This window comes from Diutina rugosa (genome assembly GCF_008704595.1).
Source record: "Diutina rugosa strain CBS 613 chromosome Unknown scaffold67_size52325, whole genome shotgun sequence".
NCBI classification, from domain to species: domain Eukaryota; kingdom Fungi; phylum Ascomycota; class Pichiomycetes; order Serinales; family Debaryomycetaceae; genus Diutina; species Diutina rugosa.
In genome coordinates, this window is record NW_022995150.1 from 4,263 (window position 1) to 27,749 (window position 23,487).

The following is a 23,487-nucleotide window of genomic DNA, read 5'->3' on the forward strand; positions in this document are numbered from 1 at the left end:
CCCTCCCTCTGCTGTTAAAATGCTTCTACTGCAAGCAGTGTCCAGGGCTCAGTTGGCATGACAGCAATCGACGTCACAGCCTGGTGTCGACATTATCATATGAGACGGCGGTGAACGTGCATTATAAAAGGAATGTTAGCCCCATCATGACAGGGTTTCCATAGGCAGTAAGTAGTATTGTTCATTTTAGTGAGGGCGCTCTGGGTATGTTTCTGGTTCAATCTTGCTCTGAACCATATGAGGGGATCTTGTTAACCACGCTAAAATTAGCTCAAGTGATAGTGGCAACTGCAACAGACCTGATTCTAGAATTGTGGTTGATCAAAGCCCTCTCTGTCCGATGAGATCATGGACGACATTGGTGAAATCTAGTACAGATTTGCGCTCGGGATCGGGCTCTTTCTTAATTAGTCGATATGTCAACTCTTGTCTATTGAGAGTACGTCTAGTTCGATCGATGCCGCTTCGTTCGGTTTTGGCCGAGCGGTACTACCTCTAGACGCTCTATTATTAAGATAATGAGCCGTAGGCCACAATTATGGACTAGACCAAACGTGAATGATTACGTAAAGCAATTTGTCTGGCAGATCTTTTCAGCTGTGCAGCGAGGCCACAGGATATAACCTTTACTTACGTCGTCACAATTGCTCCCCTACACCCATTGCAAGCTACCTCTCGTACGAAAAATAAACTGTGACCCTTTTATTATAGTTAAACTAACAATGGTGATGCCTTCCGTGTTGGTTTTCACTGTCAATTTGGCCAGCAATTCCAACATTGCATGAATTTTTGCAATTTACACAATTTAGAGCCCGAGGTGGTCAGGAATCACCGGAAGTGAATTAGGCAATTCCCGAACCATCAGACCTGTAACTGGAAGAGCCACGGAGTCCCTTAGATGTCTAGTTAGGTTGGTGATATTAATCGGAACTAAAGAGATTAATGTGCTGCCTTCAACAACCGACGTTGGTCAATGCTGTTAGAAATCACTACTAAAAGTACATTGCACAAGAAATGAATGGTAAGACAGTATAGGTTGTTGCTAGTGAGTTTACTCCTGGTACAGAGCCGTTCAATCGACAATCCTTCAACCGGGTCTTCGACGAGTACAACCTTGAGATGTAAGATCAAAATTCAATATCAATTGCATTGCTTAGACTTAATTCATCAGTATTGTTATACTAACTAATGCCCTATGCCAATTAGTTTTGGGAAGGTGGCCTGCACATACGCGTCTAGCAATATGTCAGCGCGACGCGTCCGATAGGAATATTCACTATAATGTCAGGTGAACAAGGGTATCTCGATCTCTGCAAAAGAATCATCGAAGAAGGCGAATTCCGACCCGACCGTACTGGTACCGGTACCGTATCGTTGTTTGCGCCGCCGCAACTCCGATTCGATCTCTCCAACGACGTGTTTCCCCTCCTCACCACCAAAAAGGTCTTCGTCAAGGGGATCATCCATGAGCTTTTATGGTTTGTCCAGGGGTGTACTGATGCCCAAAAACTCACCGATCTCGGAGTGAAGATCTGGGAAGGCAATGGTCTGAGGCAATTCCTTGATTCGGTGGGTCTTAGTCACCACCGTGAGGGCGACTTGGGTCCAGTTTATGGGTTCCAGTGGCGCCATTTCGGAGCCGAGTACGTCGATTGTGACACCGATTACACCGGCCAGGGTGTTGACCAGCTTGCTGAGGTTATCTACAAATTAAAGAACAACCCTTACGACCGGCGCATCATTTTACTGGCATGGAACCCCAAAGCATTTAAAGAGATGGCATTGCCTCCGTGCCACATGTTCTGCCAGTTCTACGTGAACTTCCCTAAGGACGGTGGTCGGCCCAAGCTTCTGTGTCAGATGTACCAGCGGCTGTGCGATATGGGGCTTGGCGTCCCCTTTAATATTGCCCTGTACGCGTTGCTTACACGTATGATTGCGAAGGTGGTAGATATGGACTGTGGTGAGTTTATCCACGTCATGGGAGACGCCCACGTCTACCGCGACCACATCGACGCGTTGAAAGAGCAGATACAACGCCAACCCGCCGACTTCCCCAAACTCAAAATCAACCGTGACGTCACCGACATCGACGACTTTAAGTTCGAAGACTTTGTTATCGAAGACTATCACCCGCAGGCGGCCATTAAGATGAAAATGAGTGTTTAGTGTGGCTGTGTTGATAATGCATTATATTCATGACTATATTATTATTTGGAGATAACCAATTAAGCTGTTTTTATCCCCCCTGATTTTTCTTTTAAACTTGGCTCTACTCCTCAAATGCAAACGGATCAGGCTCCGACCGAGCCACGCGAGTACGCTTCACTCGTGGTGAAGCTGCCGCCAGCTGCGCAGTATTGGTGACGTTCGCCAAGGCTGGACGTTTATTAGGGCGACGCGTCTTGCGCTTTGCGGGGGCAGCATCCTCAGGAGCCCACTCAGGATCATCACTGACTCGGTCAGGCAGTTGTTGGCTCTCCAGCTCGACGCGATCACAGTCAATCAGCGCTGGTGCCGTCTTGGCCGTGGCGCGGGAACTGACTTTGTTTTTGCCTTCTGGGTATTGCTGGGCCTCAACGGTGATTGCTGGCAGTTGAGATTCTCGCTCGCGAGTGATTATGCTTTTCGATGTAGTAGTATCGGTGACCGTCTCAGGCGCCACTGAGCCCGAGCGCTTGCCGGTAGTGGTGGTTCCCAGAGTAGAGATGACGTACTCAAAGGCATTTTCTCCCACCGCGTCGACAAACTTCAGCAGCGACGATCGCCTTAACTTCGCCAGGAGCGGCACCGGCGCGTAATTGACTGGTTTGGTTCGCCGACGATGCGGGCGCCGATCGGTGGCGGCGCTACCCTTAGAGGATTCGAGTGGTGGTTTGGTATCAGTGCTCGTTGAATCTGCCGACTTGTTAGGTGCTGGTAAGGTTGCCTGCAGTTGTTCTGGCGGCGCCATGGAGTTCAGAAGCGATTGGATGATTTGGCGAGAACCCAGAATTGACGTCAGGCTGACGCTCTGATTGAGGCGCGGCCGTTGCTGGGGCGAACCCATCTCGTGTGCTTGCAGTGGCGGTGTCAGTTGACGCTTAGGCGTCAGCGCCGAAAAGTGGGACAGCACTTCCATCAGAATCACGGCATCCGAGCCAAACCGCACCGGCGACGGCGCCGTATCAATATCCAAACGCCTCGCTGGTTGGGTGGTAGTGCGCTTTCCGTGAGTGGGGCTCACGGCCATGGGGCTGCTCGCTTGAGAGCATTGTTGCTCTTCTTGGGTGGGCGATGTTAGTAAAAGCTGCGCCCGCCCCGAAACTGGCTTGGGCGGCTTGACAAACAGCGGTTTCGACGTCGTCGACAGTCTCAGCAGCGACGCTTGGCCACGCAGTTGCGCCCGAAGCCGTGCCCGTTGTTTCATCTGCTCCACTTCCAGTGATTGCACCCTCATCATCAGCTCGAACCGCTGTAGCATTTCCATGCTCGCCTGGTGCAGTTCACGGAGCTGGCCTTTGAGGTCATTCACCTGTTGTTGTAGATCCGATATTAGCTTGTCTTGGTCTTTCCTCTTGCCATCGATCTCGGCGAGGCGCTTTTGGAGCGCCTGGCGCTCCTTGACGAGCGCTTGGTTATGTAGTAAATAACGGGTGTTCAGCTCCTGGAGGTGCACAATCACCAGCTCCTCATCCTGATCAAGTTGGTACCCATCACGTAGCACCAACAGCTTCAGTGATGGCCGGGACAGGCTCCCAAGAACCCCAATCAGTGACTTGCGGGCCATGCGATCTCCCTGATGTTGTCTGTGATGTGTATAGCCGTCGCGTTAGTGCGCGCGCCAAGTACAAACAAACAATAAAAATGACAGTGCCATAGTAGCCATGCGCGCCAGAAACGGCGCTTCATCGCGATGAATTTAGGTGAGGTTGCCAATGAGATGAAGTAACCTTGATACATATTCGATGATACCCTACACTAGATTGTAGGAAACCATTATATTTGATAATGGCGTTGGTACTCATCTTCCGTTGCGAGCCCTGTCGCGCGCCGTTGATCTCGACACTTTGACGACTTACCACACTTACCACCAATGCCTCCTCTGACACTTGAGATCAAAGTCAACGCCATCAAACGGCTTACGAAGGAACGGGGGATCTACGCCCAGGAGGTGAAAGATCAACAAGCACAGGTCCAAGCTCTCAAAGACCAAGATGCCGACGTCTACGAGATCAAGAAGCAAGAGGAAGTGTTGGAAGAAGGCCAGAGAATGATCCCTGAGCTTGAAGACAAGATTGCCACCCATAGGCAAGCACTCAAAGAGTACTTGGAGACGTACCTGGGGGACGAAGATGTGACTGAGGCGAAGGAATTAGTGGCTTAATATGAAAAATAAATGATTAAGGAATTGGCACGAAACATGTAGGCTTGTTAACCTGTAAACGATAATATAGCCGGGGCCATTGAAGCAAAAAGGAAATCTCCCGAGCGTGAGTCGAACACGCGACCTTGAGATGACAATTTCCATTACAGTCTCACGCTCTACCAGCTAAGCTATCGAGAGGTTCTGGGGTGCGTTTAATATTGCTGATTTAAACGGAGCAGACAACAACGGTTAAAGCCGGATTCTCCCCCAAAATGTTAGATTTAGGTTAGTGTGACATTGCGCCTGAAGACGCAATCGAGCTGCTGCATGCATGTAGGGCCCCGAATTTGTGTCGACGGAACGTCCTGCCTGAATGGACCGTCTAGGCAAGCTGATCCGCTCTAAGCCACTTCTCCCAACCCATGTGTCCATTCCAATTGTTAAGGTATTCATTCTCCGAGGGGCAGGACTTGCCTGATGTAACACTATCCCTGAAAAAATATCACCAGGTTACATTGGCGCGACCCATTAATACACACCCATTTCTCGCAACGATGTAAACGAATAATTTCGTGATAAGTTTAATCGAACGTCCTACCTTGAAACCCCGACGCTGCAGGGGTTATTTGGCTCCACGCGTGACTTAACAACCAGGTAAATGTCTTGACATTTGCATGTACTAAAATCTGTTAATTGCCATTCTGGCGTCGGAAAATAATGGCTTCCAATATAGCTGGTGGTTCTACGTTATGAATTAATGATTACGCTATGACTTCGTATATTACAATTGAATCAGTGCTCAAGAATGGTCAAGTTACCAGTAACCACAACATTCTCAAGAACCGACCCATTGGGAACATCAATACGTTGACCATCGTTACAAACAATGATAACGGTACCCTTGAGGGTAACGTTCCGGCCAATGTTAACGTTACCGGTGATGGTCAAGTGGTCCAACTCAAGAATCTTAGGCATGTGGGGGATGTGGTGTTGGAAGTTCAGAACCTTCTTGAAATCGGAGCCCAACTTGATAAGGGGGTTAGCGTAGCCTTCACGAACGGGGTCCAATTTAAGAGCACCATGTTCGAGATAGAACAAGTCAGACTTCACCAACAACAAATCCGAGCAGGTTTTCACAGGCAAGAATCTCGAACGAGGTACCACAACCCCGTGAGCACCTTCAAAGTGGCGAATGGCAGCACCCACAGCAGTTTCCAATTGCAAAACAGAGATCTCATCCTTGCCGCGGACAATAGTCTTTTGGTTGGGGATGATTTCGCTTTCAATGGCGTTTTGTTCGACTAAACGCTTAATAGCACGCAAGTTGATCCACAAGTTATTGGTGTTGAAGTACTTGAACTTCTTGATCAGCTTAAAGTCTTCGACGTGTTCCTTGGGAACTTGGGCAATTTCCAAAAGCCGCACTTCACCGTTGTAGTTGATCAAAGTACCACCCTTCACATCGGCACGAGTCTTATCGGTGAGTTCCATGATATACTCGGCGCCAGTTTCGAGCATGTGGTTCAAAATCTTGGTGTCAACGGTAGCACCCAAGTTGTCACCGTTAGAGACGAACAAAATTTCACGACCTTGAGCAAGCAACGCGTCCAATTCACCCAGGTGAACTAATGACTCAAACAAATCACCGTGACCAGGGGGGTACCACGAGTCCAATTCGTCATCGAACGATTGTGGTACCGGCAACAACGAATCCTTGTAAATTCTGGGGAAACGCGATTGGTTGAAGGTCTTAACACGGATCCGGTGGCCTTGGTACTTCTTGATGATCTTGGCGGTGTCGGCGTCGGTGTTGAACGAGTTCATCAACAACAACGGCACGTCGGCATCGTATTTACGGTTGAGGTGTTCAATTTGTCTCACCAGCAAGTCCAAAAAGGTGTTACCGTCTCTAACTTCAATCACTGACTTTGGACCAACACAACCCATCAGGGTACCCAACCCACCGTTAAGCTTAAGGACGGCAAGCTTAGCGAGGTTTTCCGAGTCATCGGCCAGCGACTCCAATTGCGAGTACTTGACAACTTCGTCGGCCAGAGGCGACTTGATCTTGTCCCAGTCAACGCTGTTACCCGAGGCCTTATCGACGAGGTAGCGTCTAAACAACGCGAAGAACGAGTCCATTTCATTTTCGAATCTCGGTTGCACTTCCTTGTCAGTGACGGTGTCGGCGAGGTGGTTGAGGGCATTTCTCATCTGAGACGCCGCTACCGTGGTAGCAGTGTTATCAAACGCCTAAGCAATTGTTAGTATGGGGTTCAATTGAAGTTCAACGGGGGCTCGGGGCTGAGACTGCCGAGTCTTCCACGTAAACGCCGGTGCTGGTGATCGGGCGTTTCAGGGCCAATTCAGCCGTGGCAACGAGATACGTACATAGGTTGATTGAGTCTTGGTGTGCTTCTTCGGGACCGACATGTTGAATCCTAGTGATAGCGCGGATTTTCGGTGGAATAAATGTCCTTTAGAGAGTGGGGCATGGTGGCTGGTTGCGAGCACGCACACGTTGCATAAAACACGCTTCCATCGAGCTCGCCACCAATCGAGGCACTCGACCGTGCAACCAAGAATGCATATAGAGCATCAGTAAAACTCCATGGTCACATATCACCTGAACCAGGCATTGTCGTGATACAACACTTGCTGCCCACCGAGGACACTCGGCTGAATTGTAATTGCTTCGTTGGCCACATTCCAACGCGCTCATACAATCACGTCCACGAGGCCCCTACGGCATTTTGCATCATCTGTTTTGACACGCCCCTCGTCTATGGTAGGGCAGGAACAGCGACGACCTGCAAGCAATAGCAAACGCGTGGCATCATGTCAAAGCAGTGTTGGGCGAAAAGCAGGCATATACTTCGATTTATGCATCCCGCCTGAGCCGAGCCGGAACTATAGATACCTTCTTGATTCGGGCTATAGATGAGCTAACTAATCATTGTGGAATAACTTTTGCGATACTGAGTCGTTTTATTGTTGAATTGCATGATTTATATCTAGATTTCGACTCCGCCAGGATGAGTTTCTTGATTTCCGGGGTAATAATTAAAGATTTCCGGTATGAAAACTCTATAATTACACATAATAGTCCCCGCACCTCTTTCGCACATCCTACTCAGTTTCGGTGAAGTTCCGACTGAGCGACTCCACGAAAAAGTCAGTGAGTGCCCACACCCCTCATGGACGACTTCACCTTCATCACTGCCGACGTGGTGGAGGGTTCACCAGGCGCCATCGACAGCCTTTCAGACCAGTTTGTCGACGCCGACAATGACACTAGGGTGGAAAACGCTTTGTCCCTTTTCACCGAGTTGGTGATGGCGGTGGACACGACCCTGCTCAGCGTCGACATCGCCATTAACATCATCAACGCCGTTCTCCGCAGCGATGCCATGGCCGAGGTGCTTTGCCGGGTAATTGACATTTACCCTACAACCCCTGCAATCAGCCAATTGCTCACGGCGTGCTACAATGGTGATGTCATCAAGACTGACATCATGGCCCAATTTATCAGCCCAGGCAAATTCAAAGCCGTGCCCGACATTATCCCCGAGGCTACCGTTTCTCGAACAGTTAATACCAAGAAACGGGATCAGTGGTACACCCAAAAGAAATATAATTTGTTCTTTGAGGAAATCGAAGGGTGGTCAAAGTACATCGTGCAATTATACCGAGTGTTTGAGCTTTACAGCAAGGAAAATGTCGATGTCGATAGACAAACAGCATTTGAGCATCTTCGAAGTGCCACCCAAAAGCTTATTGGTCACTACAGCCTCGACCCGAACCGAGCGTTAGAGTGTTTATTGGATGTGGGTGCGTCCTACGTTACCAATGGTTGGCAATTCTTTTTGGATTACCTCAAAACCACTCGCTGGTGGCCAACAACTTTAGCTGACCCTACTAAACCAGGCACGGGTGGCAGTGACACCATTGCTGACATCATCGGTTTATGGCTACAAAAACGATTTGCTGGAGTCAAAATCGACACATATTACTCTGCATTCATTGCCCTCTTGGTTCGTGAGGGCGTGGTCGACTTTGGCAAGATATGGAACTATATTGACGACGCCGACGAAATGAATGAAATCAAAAAGCTCTACGACCGTGACCTTTCCGATCGTGCCTCCAAAGCTGGAGCCAATGCGTTGGCGTTAGCAGCTCCTCTTTTGGATGATGATGATGATGAGCCTTCAGCTGTTGCTGCCGCTAAACCTACGGAAGACTTTCCTACCAAACTTAATCGGAACCATACCATCGATCTATTTCGAAGACTCACCGAAATCGGTTGTTTCGAAATCTCTCGGTTTATGTTGACAACATACCCTCATCTTGGCCTTCTTGAACCTTGTTTTTCAAGCATCAATTGGATGTTCCGGGCCCTCGCAGGGTTTACGATCGAGACTGATGAAAATGCTCAGCGGACTCTCAACATTGATAAAATAACGGCTGAGCTGTCGCTGTTTACCTATGCCTACCCGGACTATATCAAGAACATTCCTTCGTTGGGCCTACTTGATGCTACTGGCAGCTATTACCAATACTCCAAATGTTTAGCTTTAGCAAGTGATGCTAAGTTGCTTTCAAGAGTGTGCCTTGAGGTTCAAACCGAGTTGATGTCCAGTCAGAATGAGACACTTTGGTTCAACTATTTCAAATTATACATTTTCCCAGCAATGTGCCAAACTAAGGACGCCGAGGCGGTGTCTGCTGCATATGAAGTACTTAAAAACTTTCCTATTTCCCTCCGCTACTCCTTATATGGTGACTACGTCAACAGGTTGCGTAAGTCAAATGTCTACCTCAAGTTATCGTACAACCAAGCCGAAAAGGATGCCAAATACTCGCTTAAGCGGTTGTCCAAAGAAAATGCAGACGAGATAATGCAATCTCTTGCTGACATTTGCGCCACCAACCCACTTCCCGCGCTCTCTGTGATCTGTACCCAAGTTGAAAGTTATAGCAACTTGATTTCGCTATTGGTCAATGCAGCTGCACAGTTCACCCCCTACGCGTGGGATTGCTTGACTGCGGTTTTCCTCTCGCGGCTTACAGAGCCTCGTCCGGAGCTTCTGGAGAACGGGCTTCACGAAAGACAATGGCTCACTCTGTTAGCCCAATTTATCGGCGAGATCTGCGCCAGTTACCCCAAGAATATTGACCTTATTACAATTCTTCAATTTGTCGTCAAGCTGTATGCTGAAGGTTTGGTGTCAGGCCTCATTGTCTTCGCTGATATGTTAACTCAAATGGGTGGTATCAAACTGATTGCAAACTTGACTCTTACCCAAGTCAACTACATTAATCTGGGGAGAGCGCTCAGAGAGATTGTTTATGACACTATTCACGATACCCGTGCCAGAAGAACCCGTCTGGGTGAGGCTCTCGTGCAAGCTATCGACGATCAGAACATGACCAATGAAATATTGGTTATGCTTCTGCAGGTGGAGAGGTCAACCATGGCTGAAAACCTGTCATTACCTTTGAAAATCGTGGCGAAAAAGCTCGACCGCCTGGAAGAGTGGATGGAGACTTACAGCACACTCATCACCTACTTTTCACGCGACAAGGAACACCTCTCGCGTACATTGCTTCCTGTGAAAGAACTTGTGGAAACTTACCAAGTACCGTTGGCTGTTGCTGTCGAGGTTTGGCGCCCGTTAGGCCTCGAAGACATCACCGATGTGGCCTCGGAGAAAGTAAAGCTGCTGATTAGCCTGTTGTTTCTGACGTTCTGGTGTCTTTCCCTTTATGACATCAACTACAACCCCGAGTGGTATGATGTTGAACTTGAGCGCGCTGTTCTGTTACGTGATCGGCTCAAGAAGGAGCGTGAACAGGAAAACCGTAATGCCATTACCCGCATGAAAGATCTCCGCCGAAGGGGTCGCGAGGTAGCCACCCCTGATCCCGCCCCCGTGACAAAAGAAGAGTTGGTTGTTCTGGAATTGATCGATCAATTGCCCAGTGATAAAATGAGCCACCGAGAACATGCCGAAGGCATTGACGAACAACTCAGAAAGAAAGCTGATGCATGGAAAGACTGTCTGGACCACATCACCGTGTTTATCGAGTCTTGTCTTCTTCCTCGAGCTATTCACTCCTCGTTTGATGCTGTATTTGCGGCGCGGTTCCTTCTCACCATCAACAGAGTGCTTGATCAGCCTCCGTTCCTGGCGCTTGACGTGTTAGAAGCGCTTGTGGCTAATCATGCCATCAACGGGATGATGTTTGTGTTCACTCCGGTGGAGGCGGAAAACTTGGGGATGTTTTTTGCCGAGTTGTTTTCGAATTTACATCGCTGGTGGGCTCTGGACAAGGATTACGCCGATGGCCACTGCAACGAATCTGAGATATCCCACTCCCAATTCAAGCATCGACTCTTCAATGTTCTGCAAGCGTTGGTTGATGACTTGGTTACCTCCATGACCCAGCTTGAATACATGGCTCGTCACAACTCCATCTTGGTGATCAAAAACGTTCTTCATGGCAACTTCCCTATGGTTATTGAGCAAGCGCATATTTTGGAAAAGGCTTTGACTTATGTTGGTAACAACGAAAAGCTTGAGGACGTCAAGTTAGCCGCTAATGCTATGGTGGGTCACTTCAGAGCCAAGGCTGGTGATCGGGTTCCGGTCTGGGAATTCTACGAAATGAGTGATGAAGAAAAGGCGGAAGCTCAACGTGTCCAAGAGGAGAGAAAGGCTCGCGCTCAACGTAAAGAGGAAAAGGCCCAAACTAAACGCCGCCTCGAGGAAGAAGCCGCACTGCAAAAGGAACGTCAAGCCCGCATGCTCTCTTACGGTCGTCCAAACGCTCCTTCCGGCCCAGCTCTGAAACCTCCTCTGGGTCCCCGAGACGATCGCAGCTACCAGCGTGACACAAAACGGGCACGCTACGAAGGTAAATACGACCGGTACAGTGCGATGTATCTGGGGCTGCTGAAGGATGATAAGGATCGACCAGTACCCTCTAAGGAAGATCAAAAGGAGGACAGAGAATACCAGGGCCCAAGCACCACCAAACGAGACGACTCAACCAAGCCTACCCCCGTATCCCTGCGGCCAGAAACTCCATCGCATCGGGATGACGCCAATGCTGCCAAGCGGCGAGAATCTTTTCACGATGATAAGCGCAAGCGTGATGATGGTCGTCGTGATGATGGCCGTCGTGATGATGGCCGTCGTGATGATGGCCGTCGTGATGATGGTCGTCGCAGCGAGGGTCGCCGTGACGAGGGGCGCAAGGACGATGGTCGCAGGAACGAGGGCCGCCGTGATGAGGGACGCAAAGATGATGGTCGCAGGAACGATAATCGACGCGATGATGGCCGCCGCGATGGGTTTGGCCGGCGTGATATGTGGCGGGAAGGGCGTCGTGATGATACCCGTAGACGTGATTTCAATGATCGTGACTCGCGCCGTGATGATGATCGCCGCAAAGAAGGTGGTCGTAAACAAGACCAGCCCCGGAATGATGGTCGTCGCGGTAACCGCGATGAGCCCGAGGCGAAAGCACCTAGTCTGACCCAAGACCAGCTGAATGTCAACAAGGATTTGGAAGAGAGAATCAAGGAGAAACGACAGGAACTTACCAAACAGCGAGACGAACGTGGCAAATCATCACCGAGCAATTCTTCGGCACCGCCCGCTCGTGCTCCTCTCCCTCCGCAAAATGCCGAATTTAAGGCCAAAGCTGAAAGCCCTTCGACATTTGGGGCGAAGAAGGACAATGGCGCCGGACTGGACGACGTTCCGCCACCGCCTCCTCCTCCACCACCGCCTCCCCCTAGTGGCCCCTCGACTCCTCGCAACGACCGTAAAGGTGACAGAAGAGGTGATCGGAGAGATGATAGAAGAGATGATCGGAGAGACGACCGGAGAGGATTCAGACGTGATCGCGATCGGAACAACGACAGGTTCTACGGTCGTCAAAACTATCGACACTACCGCAGTTAATGAAGTTACTCAAGCTAGTAGCAAAGCATTTATATTTAATAACAATCAACTTTTTCATAGCGAACCAGCTTGTAGTAATGACAGACTCTGTAGATCTTTAACGCGAATCTGGTAAATATCAGCTTGCCTGAACCGAACGGACACTCGCTTGTCCTTTTTCAAGCAGATCGGGGAAGTTACGGCCTTGCTAGCATACAACATGCTGCCGGCTACCGCGTTACTTGAACACCACAAAGGTGAAGGAGGCTAGGGTTTCGTCGCAATCACGCATACAATAAGAAACTTCAATAATAGGCTGCGGCTGACTCCGTCTTCGCTGTATCTACTACCGCACAATCGCGTGAGCGCTCCCTCACCTGCTTTTGCTGACGCTGCTGCACCCCACCAAATTCACCTATTTTAAGTAGCTACGGACGATTATCAGATATGATAAATGAGAAATGTCTGCATCACTATAGAGAGCGAAACTACCCTAATATCCTTTTGAGTAGCGTTATAGACCTCAGGATTTGAGAAAGCAACCATGGTCGCGTGCTCACGTTTCACAGTGCAACGGCCTGCGGTGGTCACTCCCTAAACGACGCGCCTACGAACACCACCATACCGCGCGTCAATCAGATTTTTAATAGGGGCGGGGGCATTCGCGCATAGGCGCTGTTGACATGGGCACGTGTGGCGACAACCGTAGTGACGATGATGGGGTTTGAATCAAACCATATTCATTTGATTGTGGTCTATTTTCGGCACCTTTAACGCTTTGAAACACGGTAACACTTTTATATGGTGGGTGTTGTGTCCTGCACAGAGATACGATTTACTTTTTTATTCTTCGCACCTCCAACAAGACACCTCGTCCAATTCGATCCTGATCCTGAGTTTGGACTTTTTCTTCAGAATCCTCAGAGAACACCTCGATCTGAACCCCCCAAGATGAGTGAAAAAAACGACGATTACTCTTACGACTATGAGTACCTTTACAAGATCGTGTTGATCGGTGATTCTGGCGTCGGGAAGACTAACTTGTTACTGCGGTTCACTCGAGATGAGTTTAATTTGGAACTGCGCTCGACTATTGGGGTCGAGTTTGCCACTCGTACACTTGAAATCGATGGCAAGCGGGTTAAGGCCCAAATTTGGGACACCGCAGGTCAAGAACGGTACCGCGCTATCACCCTGGCATACTACCGAGGCGCGGTGGGGGCGTTGATTGTATACGACATTGCTAAGACCGAATCGTACGAGCTGGTCCTGCGGTGGTTGAAGGAACTTAAGGAATACGCCGATGCCAACATCGTCATCGAACTTGTTGGTAACAAGTCCGACTTGGACCACTTGCGGGCTGTGCCTACCGAGGAGGCCAAGAACTTTGCCAACGAAAACAACTTGTTGTTCACTGAAGCGTCTGCTTTGAGCTCTGACAATGTCGACCTTTCTTTCCACCAACTTTTGAAGAACATCTACGAAATGGTCTCGAAGCATCAACTTGACACCTCGGAACAAAAACCCCAGGCAGGCGGCCCCACTATTTCGCTCACTCCCGCCCCGCAAGAAAAGAAGTCGAAGTCCAGCAGCAACTGCTGTTAAGTTGATGTCAAGCGTGGTGTGATTTGCATAAGAGTGTGTTATGGTCCTATAGAAGTCTAATGTAATTAAGTTAACTATCCCGTTTGCGCTTGACGCCTTTGGCGACAGGTTTGGCGGTGCCGGTGCCCTTCTCAAGCCGTGAGGCAAGTGGGGTGAGCGGCTCCAGCTCGATCACTATTGAAACAACCTGGTCTCCTCGTAACACCATAAGGCCAATATTCCGCGTGTCGTAGTTGGGTTTGTGGGTTTTAACCATTTCAGCGTATGCTTTCTTTGTGAGTCTCTTCTCAACGGTGTCTGCCATCACAAGGTTCATGTGTCCATCGAATGCGAGAAGCGTACCAACAAAATGTCGTCCATCAACGGCTGTGACATCGAGACGGTAGTTTATTAACTGTGACATCTTCATCTTGTGCTGTGATTGTGTGATGGGAATTAGGAGAGCGAGTGTAGCGTGGGCCAGAAATTTCGTGTCGCACAGATGACTGGCGTTATCGTGAGTTTGTGAGCTACATCGACCCACACTACGAAAAACTAAACCGCGCTTGACATCTTACTCTTGTGGTAATTGCGATGAGGTATCACTGAAGCCCTCACCTATCTATATGCTTCTTTTTCTCTGATTGTGGGCAAACCAATGATCACGAACGTCGCCGTATCCAGCAGTTTACACCTCTTTGACCGCCGCAGTCCTTAACAATCATCTCTACTCGTGTCTTATCGCGATGACGTTGTGGGGGTACCATGGCCAATCTTCTTCGGGGAGCGATTAACTACACATGGTGACGCTTTTAGTTATCTTAACCAACTTACGCCTCTTCCGTATTGGGAAACGCAATTGGTTTTTTACACTACGAACAGAACTCACGTGGTGAGACGCGTGTGTGGCAAGCTTCGTAATGATTGCTGAGGAAGGATCCTGGTATCGATGAAGATCCAGCCTGTATCCTTTAGAGACTTGTGTTCTTGAGTACTAATACCTACAATGGATATCACATTTAGCCACCGTAGAATATCGATTTTTGTCCAATTTCGAATGAGGGGTTTCCCTGATATCTGCCGCACAAATATAATTTCCACTAGCCTTGTTGCTACCTTCTTACCCATGCCCGAAGAAACCAAAGAAACTCCCATTGAAGTCACTGCTGACAAGACTGAAGCCACTGAAGCCGCTGATGATGTTGATGTGCCCTCTAAGCGCAATGCTGATGAGGAACAAATCACCACTGAAGCTGAAGCCCCCCCTAAGAAGAGACGGCGGAGAAACTACGATGACGACGTCCCCAAGGAAGAGGAAACTGCCAACAACAAGGGTGACGATGAAGAAGATGATGACGAGGACGACGAGAAGTACGAACACGCGCAGGACGAAGAGGACGATGAAGAAGAGGACGACTTGGAAATTGACGAGTCCAACATCATCACCTCCGGTAGAAGAACGAGAGGCAAGGTGATTGACTTCAAGGAAGCGGCGAAGAAGTTGTCTGAAGACGAAGAAAAGGCCGGTACGACTATTCGTGAAGAGGACGAAGTTGACGAAGAGGATGACGATGAGGATGACGATGCTGAACCCGACTACCAGGAATAGACATCTATGTAGCTTCAAAAGTATAAGATTTGTTCAAGTTCAAAGTGGCGACGGCGCCTTATTTGTGGGAACGTCTTCGTTTCTTACTCTATAATATAAAGAACCATAAGTCTAAACTATTGCGTATTAAATGCTCTGACCTGACATAAACCCAAACGATAAAAAAAAAAAAAACCAAACGTAAACTCAGCTTTGACTCGCCTTTCGCTTACAGCAGAATCGATAGGGGTCGCGGCGTAAAAGCGCTAGAACTCGCGCTAAGTGAAAAAATTCACATACTTGAACTCATAAATCAAACCCTGCTGGAGGGACCGGTCGCTATCCACATCATCATCGTCAGTCAAAATACATTGTAGTAGTATGGGTTCTGATGGATGGACTTTTGAGCGTATTGAATCACCGGATCAAACACTGGCGATTGATAGTTGTGGGGCAGCAGAAAGCCCACGTAACCCGGCATCGGCTGAGTGAACGGAGCCTGAAGCGGGCCATGTGTGGGTACGTAGTTGTGGCTTCCATAAGCCAGCGAATATTGGGTGTACTGCGGCAGAGAGTAAGCCTGGTATGCACCCAGATAGCTTGAGTAGGAGGGAGTCATTGGGGTGGCCTGGTAGTGAGCATCGAAGGGACTCATCGGCAGGGCAACCAGAGTTGGCGGCAACGTGGGAGGAGGCATGGCGACAACAGGTTCGCGGCTCTCCATCCACAGACGCCAGCAATCTTCAAGGGTAAGAATATTCAGTTCAAAATTGACAACGTTCATATTCCATTTGCAGGCGGCTAACCATGCGGCTTCTTGATGGTTGAGCTGAGTCAACTGAAGCCCGGTGGCACCGCACCACAGCTTATTAGTGAAAGTGTTATCGTCGTTGAACTTGTTGGCGAGCACCAACGCCACGATTAGGTGGACAAACACGTCGTGCCCCAGTAACGAGTCGTTGTGGGTCGAACGTGAAGCGTGGAACCGCTGGTTCATGTACTCGAGGCCAATAATGATCGTCAGCTTTGGCAACCGTGTGGCGAAAAGGACCAGAACCATCAACTGCTCGAACTCCTTCGACGGAGTGCGGGGCCGCTTGAGCATGCCGAAAGCACACCACAGGGCAAATGCCGCCATGTGGTTGAGGTCATACTCAAGGACCGAGTTGATCCCCCCCGTGGGCGGCGGAGGCGGAACCGCGGGCGCCGCCATCCCAGGGTAGTGGGACGGCTCGTAAGGATAGGTATGCCCGTAGTAGAACATAACGAACTTACTTAAAAGGTCGTTATGAATTTAGTACGGGATATTGAAGACCAGATGGTGGTGAGAAAATTTTCTTCATTGGGTTCAAAAGTACCTTGGGAGAACGCAGTGTGCATATAGTCGGAGAGTTGAGAAAATCGTTTACTGGTAAGCGTCATACTGAGGATGAGCGAGGTGTACCAACCGTAGCGCGAACGAGCTAAAAATGTGTGACGCTGTCGGCAATGACCCACCTCGCCCCCCGCCGTGATCGTAGCCCCGCTGTCTTCTAAACCGACACTGGTGATGACCTATTGTCTTCGGCAAATGTCCACTTGTTAGGTTCGCGTCAGAGGGCCTAGGCTCATTTTTTTTTTTCTCATGCAACCGAATGAGGCTGCATCGGACGCTTCTGGCATGTGCCCCCTCCTCCCTCAAATGCTCCTTGTTTTAGTTGTTTTTGGGCCGCTATATTGTAGCCAGGATCGTTGGGTTACGCCATAAACTGATTTCGTCCGACCAGAGATCGTGATAGCGAGGAGGGGGCCGTACCGGACACTTCTCGTTTACACCATCCCCTACTGCAGGCAGCCCCAGCCTCCCTGCTAGCATCGCAAACGTGCGTGCTGCCGTTTGCTGGGGGGCTGGGGGAATAGAGTTGCCTGCCTGCGGTAAGGCAATGCCGCCTCGCCGGTAGGGCAGGACGTGTCCAGAGAGGCACGTGTCGGAGTCACCACAATCTGCACTCCCCGTAGCTAAAATGATCACCGGCTATGTGACCCGTACGATCTTGGGAAGGATGATATAATGGTTATGGTAACCCAATAGGAAACTTAAACTTACAAGTGTTACACAAGTCGGATACCGCCGACACATACGAAAAATTGTCGATGAGTTAGGGTGAAGACTTTTCTGATGCACCTGTGGTCGTCGCCACTGGCCGCGAGGTCAGTTGCTTTTCCACGATTCGGAACTGATAAACAGCAACGTACCCTTTCCTCGTTGGAAAAGCAATTTGATTGCGATGAGACACCAGGGTGTCTGTCTTACGGCGTTTTTGTCTATTAATAAGAGTGTTGTCGTGGTCCGAGATCTCCGCGCTGTGATTGGTTAGGGGTGGCCGACACCATTGTTTAGCCGACACACATTATGGCCGAAAAGCGTTCCTAGCCTCTCGTGGTATTTAGCTTTTATGTGGGAAATACAGTACTTGGCTAGTAGTCTATCACGTGTATCATGGTCCGTGGTTGCCCCACAACACACCACTGCTTATTTGTCGTGTAGTCACCGTGTCTAGTCTTGACCGCCACAACGCACTCGGGGAATTCGTCCGCCGGCAGCGAACACATAGTAGCCGCAGTGAGGAACCTCAAGTTGGCATGTTTGGCCGAGTATTTTCCAGGTGTAGAGGTGCTAATCGAAGCCCACGTCCACTTTCTTACCTGGGGCATCGACAAATGCGTCAACTGGCTAACTTTGGCCCCAATGAATTGGAAGAACGCTGCTTTTGTCGGTCCCATGAAAGCAAATCGCTCTAAGCTAGAGGCTGGAAGTTGAAGTGGCGACTTTGGCAGCATATGGAGCTTCGGGCAATGTAAAGTTAACTCCGTTAACTTGGTAAACTTGGCAAAAAATGTGTTCGGGGCACTGTTGTCATGCAACCCCAAATGACGATAGGCACGAATCGTCAAGCGCTTGATCTCGAGGGGCACCGTCAGTATATCGACAAGACGATCGCATTCCAACACTAGTTCTTGAAGCAGTGAAGGCAAATTAACGCTGTGAAGATCAATTGAATCAGCGGCAATTGTCAAGTGTTGCAAATGCAGACCGGCTTCAAAATTAGTATTCAACATGTCTAATTGAAGACACCCAATATATATCAGTTCAAGCAGGGCGGGAAAAAGTGTATTTATCAATCCAAATGAACGGGTAACCACCAGCGCCTCAACTTCACCCAACGAGTTTGTTTGGTTTGTCATCAATTGAAATCGTGTTAGTTTCTGCGGTAAAGTAACTATCGAGTCTATCAGCTGCTCAGAGAAATTCCAGTCGTTCTCATCCCACAAATCAATGTTGGTTATACAATCAAGTGCCAGCAGCACTGACAAATCTGTTACCAGCTTTGTCACCACCAACCGTTGGAGCTCATTCATGTCAACATCCAAAACACATAGGTTTGGAGCAATAATTGTTGCCATACTCAAGCAGTTGTTTCGTAAAAGTAATGTGTGAAGCTTTTCGTATCTGAGAAAGTCCTCGCATTCAGTAAGGTGATTATTGCTAAGATCGATGACCGATACTTCGCTAGGGATTCGTAGTTCCGTCGATGAATTGAGCCCTACATTTCGTAGTCTTAGCGTGTGGAGGTTTTCAGGCAATTGAAGTCGCTCCCACGAAAATGCAGTAGTTGAAGTCAGACTCATACTCAAAATACCAATATCAGTTACCGTAGACGGAATGCTTAAAGTAGCCAGGTCACAATGACATTCAAGTTCATTGATATTTAGATACCTCAATTGAGGACACTTACCGAAGAAGTCCATGTTTGATTCTTTGATGACGAGTGTCTCAAGGCAGATACGACGTAAATTCCGCCCAACAATCAAATCTTGACATGCTTTCAAACTTAATTCACGTAGAGGATATGGACACAGGAATTTGGCTTTCGGAGAATATTGGAGATGTAGCTTGTGTGCGCGATTAATGTCAACAAGTTCTTGAATCATGAGGCTAAAATCTGGACTAATTTGCTTAAACTCTCCTAGTCGGAGAATTCGAAGCCGATCTTGCAGAGCTAGAATCAGATGCCAAATGTAATGAAGACCCCAATCGAGATCGTTGACCACTAGGTATTTGAGCAGATGCAAAGGGAGGATCTCCAGGTCTTCAATGGAACAATTGAATAGCTGCAAATGGGTTATGGGTGGTAGGCTTTCAAGATCCAAACGATAATTGGTTAACAGCAATTTGTTCCACATCGTGTGAGCCGCATTAACCCTTAAGTTGCCAATATATCGATTTGATACCGTTAACGTTTTGAGACGGAATAGATTATATTGAATGTAGTCAAATTGATCTTGACTCATATCAGTGTCAGTAATAGTCAACCTGTGAAGTGTATTCATAGGGATGATCACAGCTTTTCCCACAAACAGCATCAGTACCTGTAGCACATGGGGGTTGGAGTACACAAGTTCTGCTACTTCCACTGCCTCATACTCCTCATTCAAAGTCACATCCAAATGTACTCTGCGAAACCATTCGATCATCAGTCGGTGGGCCAGCTTCACCACTACAAGAGTGTCTTGGATCTGCCTCACTAAGGGATCACCGGGATCAAGACTTAGGGCAAGATTGAACCTCAGCTGTGCATCTGTATATGGATACACCAACCGGATGATATGCATCGACGCCACAAGTTTGTGGAGCGAACCGAGAGATAATATAGTGCCACATCAATCGCATCTGTGCCCGATCGGGACGGCTCATATAGGGGTGAGCATTTGAAAACGATAAACTGTGGGTGAGGCTGAATCGAGCGTTAACGGTGGATTTCTGGAAACGCGCTTTTTTCTTATGAACGTCAAAGTCATATGCTGCAAACCCTTACGTCAAAACCAGAAATACGTGTTAGAGTCTATAGTCAAGCAGTGGGCCGGATGTGGTGGTTGTGAAAACCTAGAGGAGACGTTGATAATTTGGTGACGGTGCGTACGTCGTAAACCTTAATTCTACGAGACACTCAAATGCGCGCAAGGACAAGTAGAAAACGGCGAAGATTGTCTTGTGCCTAGCACAGACACGTAATCCGATAAGTACGCGTAAACTCGGTGGTATTCACCTGGAAGTATCACTGGAGTAAAAGTGGTGAGAGGAACAGTTCCAACAAACGATAGGCTCGCTCAAGAATACACTCGTCAATAAAGATCAGCACCACCGACACGAAAGTGACAGGTAGGATGCGAGTCTAACATCACCATACTTATAGTCAAAAACCAGTATGGCCCATAATGTAGCACCTAGCATCTTAAGACACATAACTCAAGAGGCTACTTTAGATCGATAATCTGTAGCCGTTGATTATGCAGAGTGACATTAGTCATATTTGGTCGCTATACGTGGTAAGTGCAGATTGCGCGACTGCATACGGCTGAATATTTGTAAACAAACCTTCGCGGTTGTTGTCATCTCACCATAAGGGGATAGAAAAATTGGAGGCCACAGTATGGACGGTCAAGAACTTCCTCTCGTCTCCATCAAGAGTCGGAACGATCAGTCCCTGGTGTTCACTGTAAATGGGAACATCATTGACTTCTCGGGGATACGTTATGAGTTTGATGATGTCTTAACTGGGGATGTGGCCCATTTGGCGTCAAATTATAATAATCTCATGTTCATGGGCTCCCCGGGCCTGGGGAAAACTCTGAAGCTTCGTCAGGTGTTAGCCAATCTCGAGGGACAAGTTTCGGCTTACGAGATCGTCAACAATTCATTTTGCGTTGATATAATCGACCCTAAGCATCCTCGTCTGACATCAGGGTTCATGTCAAAGCCGCTCACCTCTGAGGTTATTGATTGGATCTTTGCCAACCGAGTCAAACTGGCGGTGATTCTGAAGTGTCTTGTGATTAATGTTGTGCTGGCTGACGAACAACCAAAAATGCTTGTGGAAATGAATGGCGCTGTGGATGTGAACGGTCTCATTGCCGATGTCTTAGCAGCCGCTGGACTGTGCAAATATGTGGTGTGTTTGGATCCGGCGCATCCCAAACCGGCAACTAAGGCCACTTTATACAAGGTCGCTCGCATTTTCAACAATTTCCGTTCGAAACAACCCACCACTACTCCAACCTCAGAGGTGCCATCATACGCTCGTCCAACCAAGAGCCAGATATCCTCTCGCCAATCACGGTTTAAGGTGGTCAAACCTAAAATTCACAGTGCGTCTGTTGCAATTCGTCGTGCAATTCCGGTTGTAACCGCACGTAATCCATCAGCCTTAGGTCTGCCAATTAGGTTGGTTCAGCCCCGTGGAACTATGCATATCATGAGTCGAGCTCAGGATGCCCTTAGTCAACAAGCTCACATGAAGAGTCAACGTTTAAAATACGAAAATCAAGCTTTGAAGGAACAGGTTGCCCATTTAAAAGCTCTGATTGTGTCGATTCGCAATGCGATCACAACTACCGCTCGCGAATACCATGAGTTCAGAGAACTCTTCGCTAATATTGCTCGTCTGCTGCTTGACCGGGAAAACCTGGCTAAGAACACATATCAAAAGTACCAAGAGGCCCTTACTACGATTGAAAGTCACACCATTCAAATCCAACAGATGAAAGAATACCACAACAATCTGTTGGCTCGCGCCATGGAAGAAGCAGAGCATAATAAGTCCGAACTAGCGAGGTTGCGAGGCATTAACGAACGTCAACTTGACGTCTCCACTTCGGAATTAACTAAAGTCAAGGAAAAACTTGAAACGGAGTTGGCGCAAGTTAGCGCCGAGTTGGTCAATGAACGTGAAAAGCACATGCAACAAATTGAAGCCATCAAAGCTGAACACGCTCAGAATGTCGAAGTTATTCTGCAACAACTTGAACAACATCGACTCAATCACCAAACTGAGTTACAAAACTACCGGTCTCAGCTTGAGGAGGCCAAGCAAAACCAAGCGGAAGCTGAAGGTGCAATGAGTGCAGCGTCCGACAAATGGGAAAGACTTCTCAAAGAGAAAGAAGCTCAGCTTGACGAAGAGTACCGTCGATCCGAACTGCTTCAGCAATTGCTTGAAGAGGAACGAACAGCTCGGAATGGCGCTGACAATGACCAAAATGAGGCATTGAAGAAGCTTGAGGCGAAGCTCGCAGACTCTCTCCACGCCCAAACTCAACTCAAGGAACAATACGAAGCTGAGCTCTTGAAGGCAAACACTGATATTGACAAACTCAGTCACGAATTAGTTCTTCTGCAAGACAAAGCTTCTAAACTTCAAGCTTCCATCGACGAAAGCTCCGCGAATGACTCAAGCCAAGCTTCCACAATCACACAGCTTCAGGCTGAGGTTTCTCAACTACAGCAACGCTTAGCTACCAAGGAAAAAGCCGTTGCCGACTACTCTCAAAGAAATTCAGAGATGGCAGTTGAAACGGCCGATCTTCGCGCTCGTGTCTCTGCCCTCACTCAAAAGCTTGAGTCAACTTTGGATGAATCTCAAGATCACAGCGAGGCAATCCATCAACTCCAGTCCGATAAAGAACAGCTTTCGGCCCAGTTAGCTAATATTCAGGAGGACAGAGCGTCTCTCGATGAAGATAATGAATCACTCCGGTCTCTTCTAGAAACCAAAAAGCAGGAATTGAATGAGAGCATGTCAACCACTAAGCATCTCAATGCTACCATTGCCGAACTCAAGTCGCAGCTTGAATCGACTACTCAAGAGAAAAATAGCATGGCCTCCGAAATGGCTACCATGTCAAAGCCATCATTCTCTACAAGCTTGGAACTTCCACTGTTTAATCCTGAGAATATTTTCGCAGATGCTCAACTTGAGGATGCCCAAAATGGTTCAAATGAGCGACTGGAGCCAGCGCTGGTGCCTCTGCAAGCTTCGAGATCAAGATCGCATTCGCCTAATGTGTTGAAGCCTATGGACAACTATCGCGAAAAGATGTCGCTGATGATGAAGCGGAAGAAGTCCACGTCGCCTACTAAAAAGTCGAAGAAGAAGGCCACTCTCTAATAATTATTCCTTAATTTTAACCAACTCCCA

The 23,487-nt window shown here is 48.4% G+C and overlaps 11 protein-coding genes across 11 annotated transcripts; 6 read left to right on the forward strand and 5 right to left on the reverse strand. All coding sequences in view use genetic code 12, as the record gives it.

Annotated features, from left to right (window-relative positions):
- Nucleotides 1-1,281: 1,281 nt before the first annotated feature.
- CDC21 (thymidylate synthase) lies at nt 1,282-2,169 on the forward strand (the record flags this gene model as incomplete). The annotated part of the gene is made up of 1 exon (XM_034155819.1): nt 1,282-2,169. The coding sequence occupies one exon, from the start codon at nt 1,282-1,284 to the stop codon at nt 2,167-2,169; it is 888 nt and encodes a 295-aa protein (XP_034012086.1).
- Nucleotides 2,170-2,272: 103 nt separating this feature from the next.
- On the reverse strand, nt 2,273-3,769 carry SGO1 (Sgo1p; the record flags this gene model as incomplete). The annotated part of the gene is made up of 1 exon (XM_034155820.1): nt 2,273-3,769. One exon carries the CDS (start codon nt 3,767-3,769, stop codon nt 2,273-2,275), a length of 1,497 nt encoding a protein of 498 aa, XP_034012087.1.
- A 306-nt stretch (nt 3,770-4,075) lies between these two features.
- On the forward strand, nt 4,076-4,366 carry DIURU_003097 (uncharacterized protein; the record flags this gene model as incomplete). Its single annotated transcript, XM_034155821.1, has 1 exon — nt 4,076-4,366. The coding sequence occupies one exon, from the start codon at nt 4,076-4,078 to the stop codon at nt 4,364-4,366; it is 291 nt and encodes a 96-aa protein (XP_034012088.1).
- Nucleotides 4,367-5,140: 774 nt separating this feature from the next.
- UGP1 (UTP glucose-1-phosphate uridylyltransferase) lies at nt 5,141-6,562 on the reverse strand (the record flags this gene model as incomplete). Its single annotated transcript, XM_034155822.1, has 1 exon — nt 5,141-6,562. One exon carries the CDS (start codon nt 6,560-6,562, stop codon nt 5,141-5,143), a length of 1,422 nt encoding a protein of 473 aa, XP_034012089.1.
- A 983-nt stretch (nt 6,563-7,545) lies between these two features.
- On the forward strand, nt 7,546-12,321 carry DIURU_003099 (uncharacterized protein; the record flags this gene model as incomplete). Its single annotated transcript, XM_034155823.1, has 1 exon — nt 7,546-12,321. The coding sequence occupies one exon, from the start codon at nt 7,546-7,548 to the stop codon at nt 12,319-12,321; it is 4,776 nt and encodes a 1,591-aa protein (XP_034012090.1).
- Nucleotides 12,322-13,251: 930 nt separating this feature from the next.
- YPT31 (Rab family GTPase) lies at nt 13,252-13,905 on the forward strand (the record flags this gene model as incomplete). Its single annotated transcript, XM_034155826.1, has 1 exon — nt 13,252-13,905. One exon carries the CDS (start codon nt 13,252-13,254, stop codon nt 13,903-13,905), a length of 654 nt encoding a protein of 217 aa, XP_034012091.1.
- A 70-nt stretch (nt 13,906-13,975) lies between these two features.
- DIURU_003101 (mRNA splicing protein) lies at nt 13,976-14,314 on the reverse strand (the record flags this gene model as incomplete). The annotated part of the gene is made up of 1 exon (XM_034155827.1): nt 13,976-14,314. One exon carries the CDS (start codon nt 14,312-14,314, stop codon nt 13,976-13,978), a length of 339 nt encoding a protein of 112 aa, XP_034012092.1.
- Nucleotides 14,315-15,010: 696 nt separating this feature from the next.
- DIURU_003102 (uncharacterized protein) lies at nt 15,011-15,493 on the forward strand (the record flags this gene model as incomplete). The annotated part of the gene is made up of 1 exon (XM_034155828.1): nt 15,011-15,493. One exon carries the CDS (start codon nt 15,011-15,013, stop codon nt 15,491-15,493), a length of 483 nt encoding a protein of 160 aa, XP_034012093.1.
- Nucleotides 15,494-15,833: 340 nt separating this feature from the next.
- Nucleotides 15,834-16,736, reverse strand: CLG1 (Clg1p; the record flags this gene model as incomplete). The annotated part of the gene is made up of 1 exon (XM_034155829.1): nt 15,834-16,736. One exon carries the CDS (start codon nt 16,734-16,736, stop codon nt 15,834-15,836), a length of 903 nt encoding a protein of 300 aa, XP_034012094.1.
- A 1,193-nt stretch (nt 16,737-17,929) lies between these two features.
- On the reverse strand, nt 17,930-20,125 carry DIURU_003104 (uncharacterized protein; the record flags this gene model as incomplete). The annotated part of the gene is made up of 1 exon (XM_034155830.1): nt 17,930-20,125. The coding sequence occupies one exon, from the start codon at nt 20,123-20,125 to the stop codon at nt 17,930-17,932; it is 2,196 nt and encodes a 731-aa protein (XP_034012095.1).
- Nucleotides 20,126-20,943: 818 nt separating this feature from the next.
- Nucleotides 20,944-23,457, forward strand: DIURU_003105 (uncharacterized protein; the record flags this gene model as incomplete). Its single annotated transcript, XM_034155831.1, has 1 exon — nt 20,944-23,457. One exon carries the CDS (start codon nt 20,944-20,946, stop codon nt 23,455-23,457), a length of 2,514 nt encoding a protein of 837 aa, XP_034012096.1.
- Nucleotides 23,458-23,487: the final 30 nt, after the last annotated feature.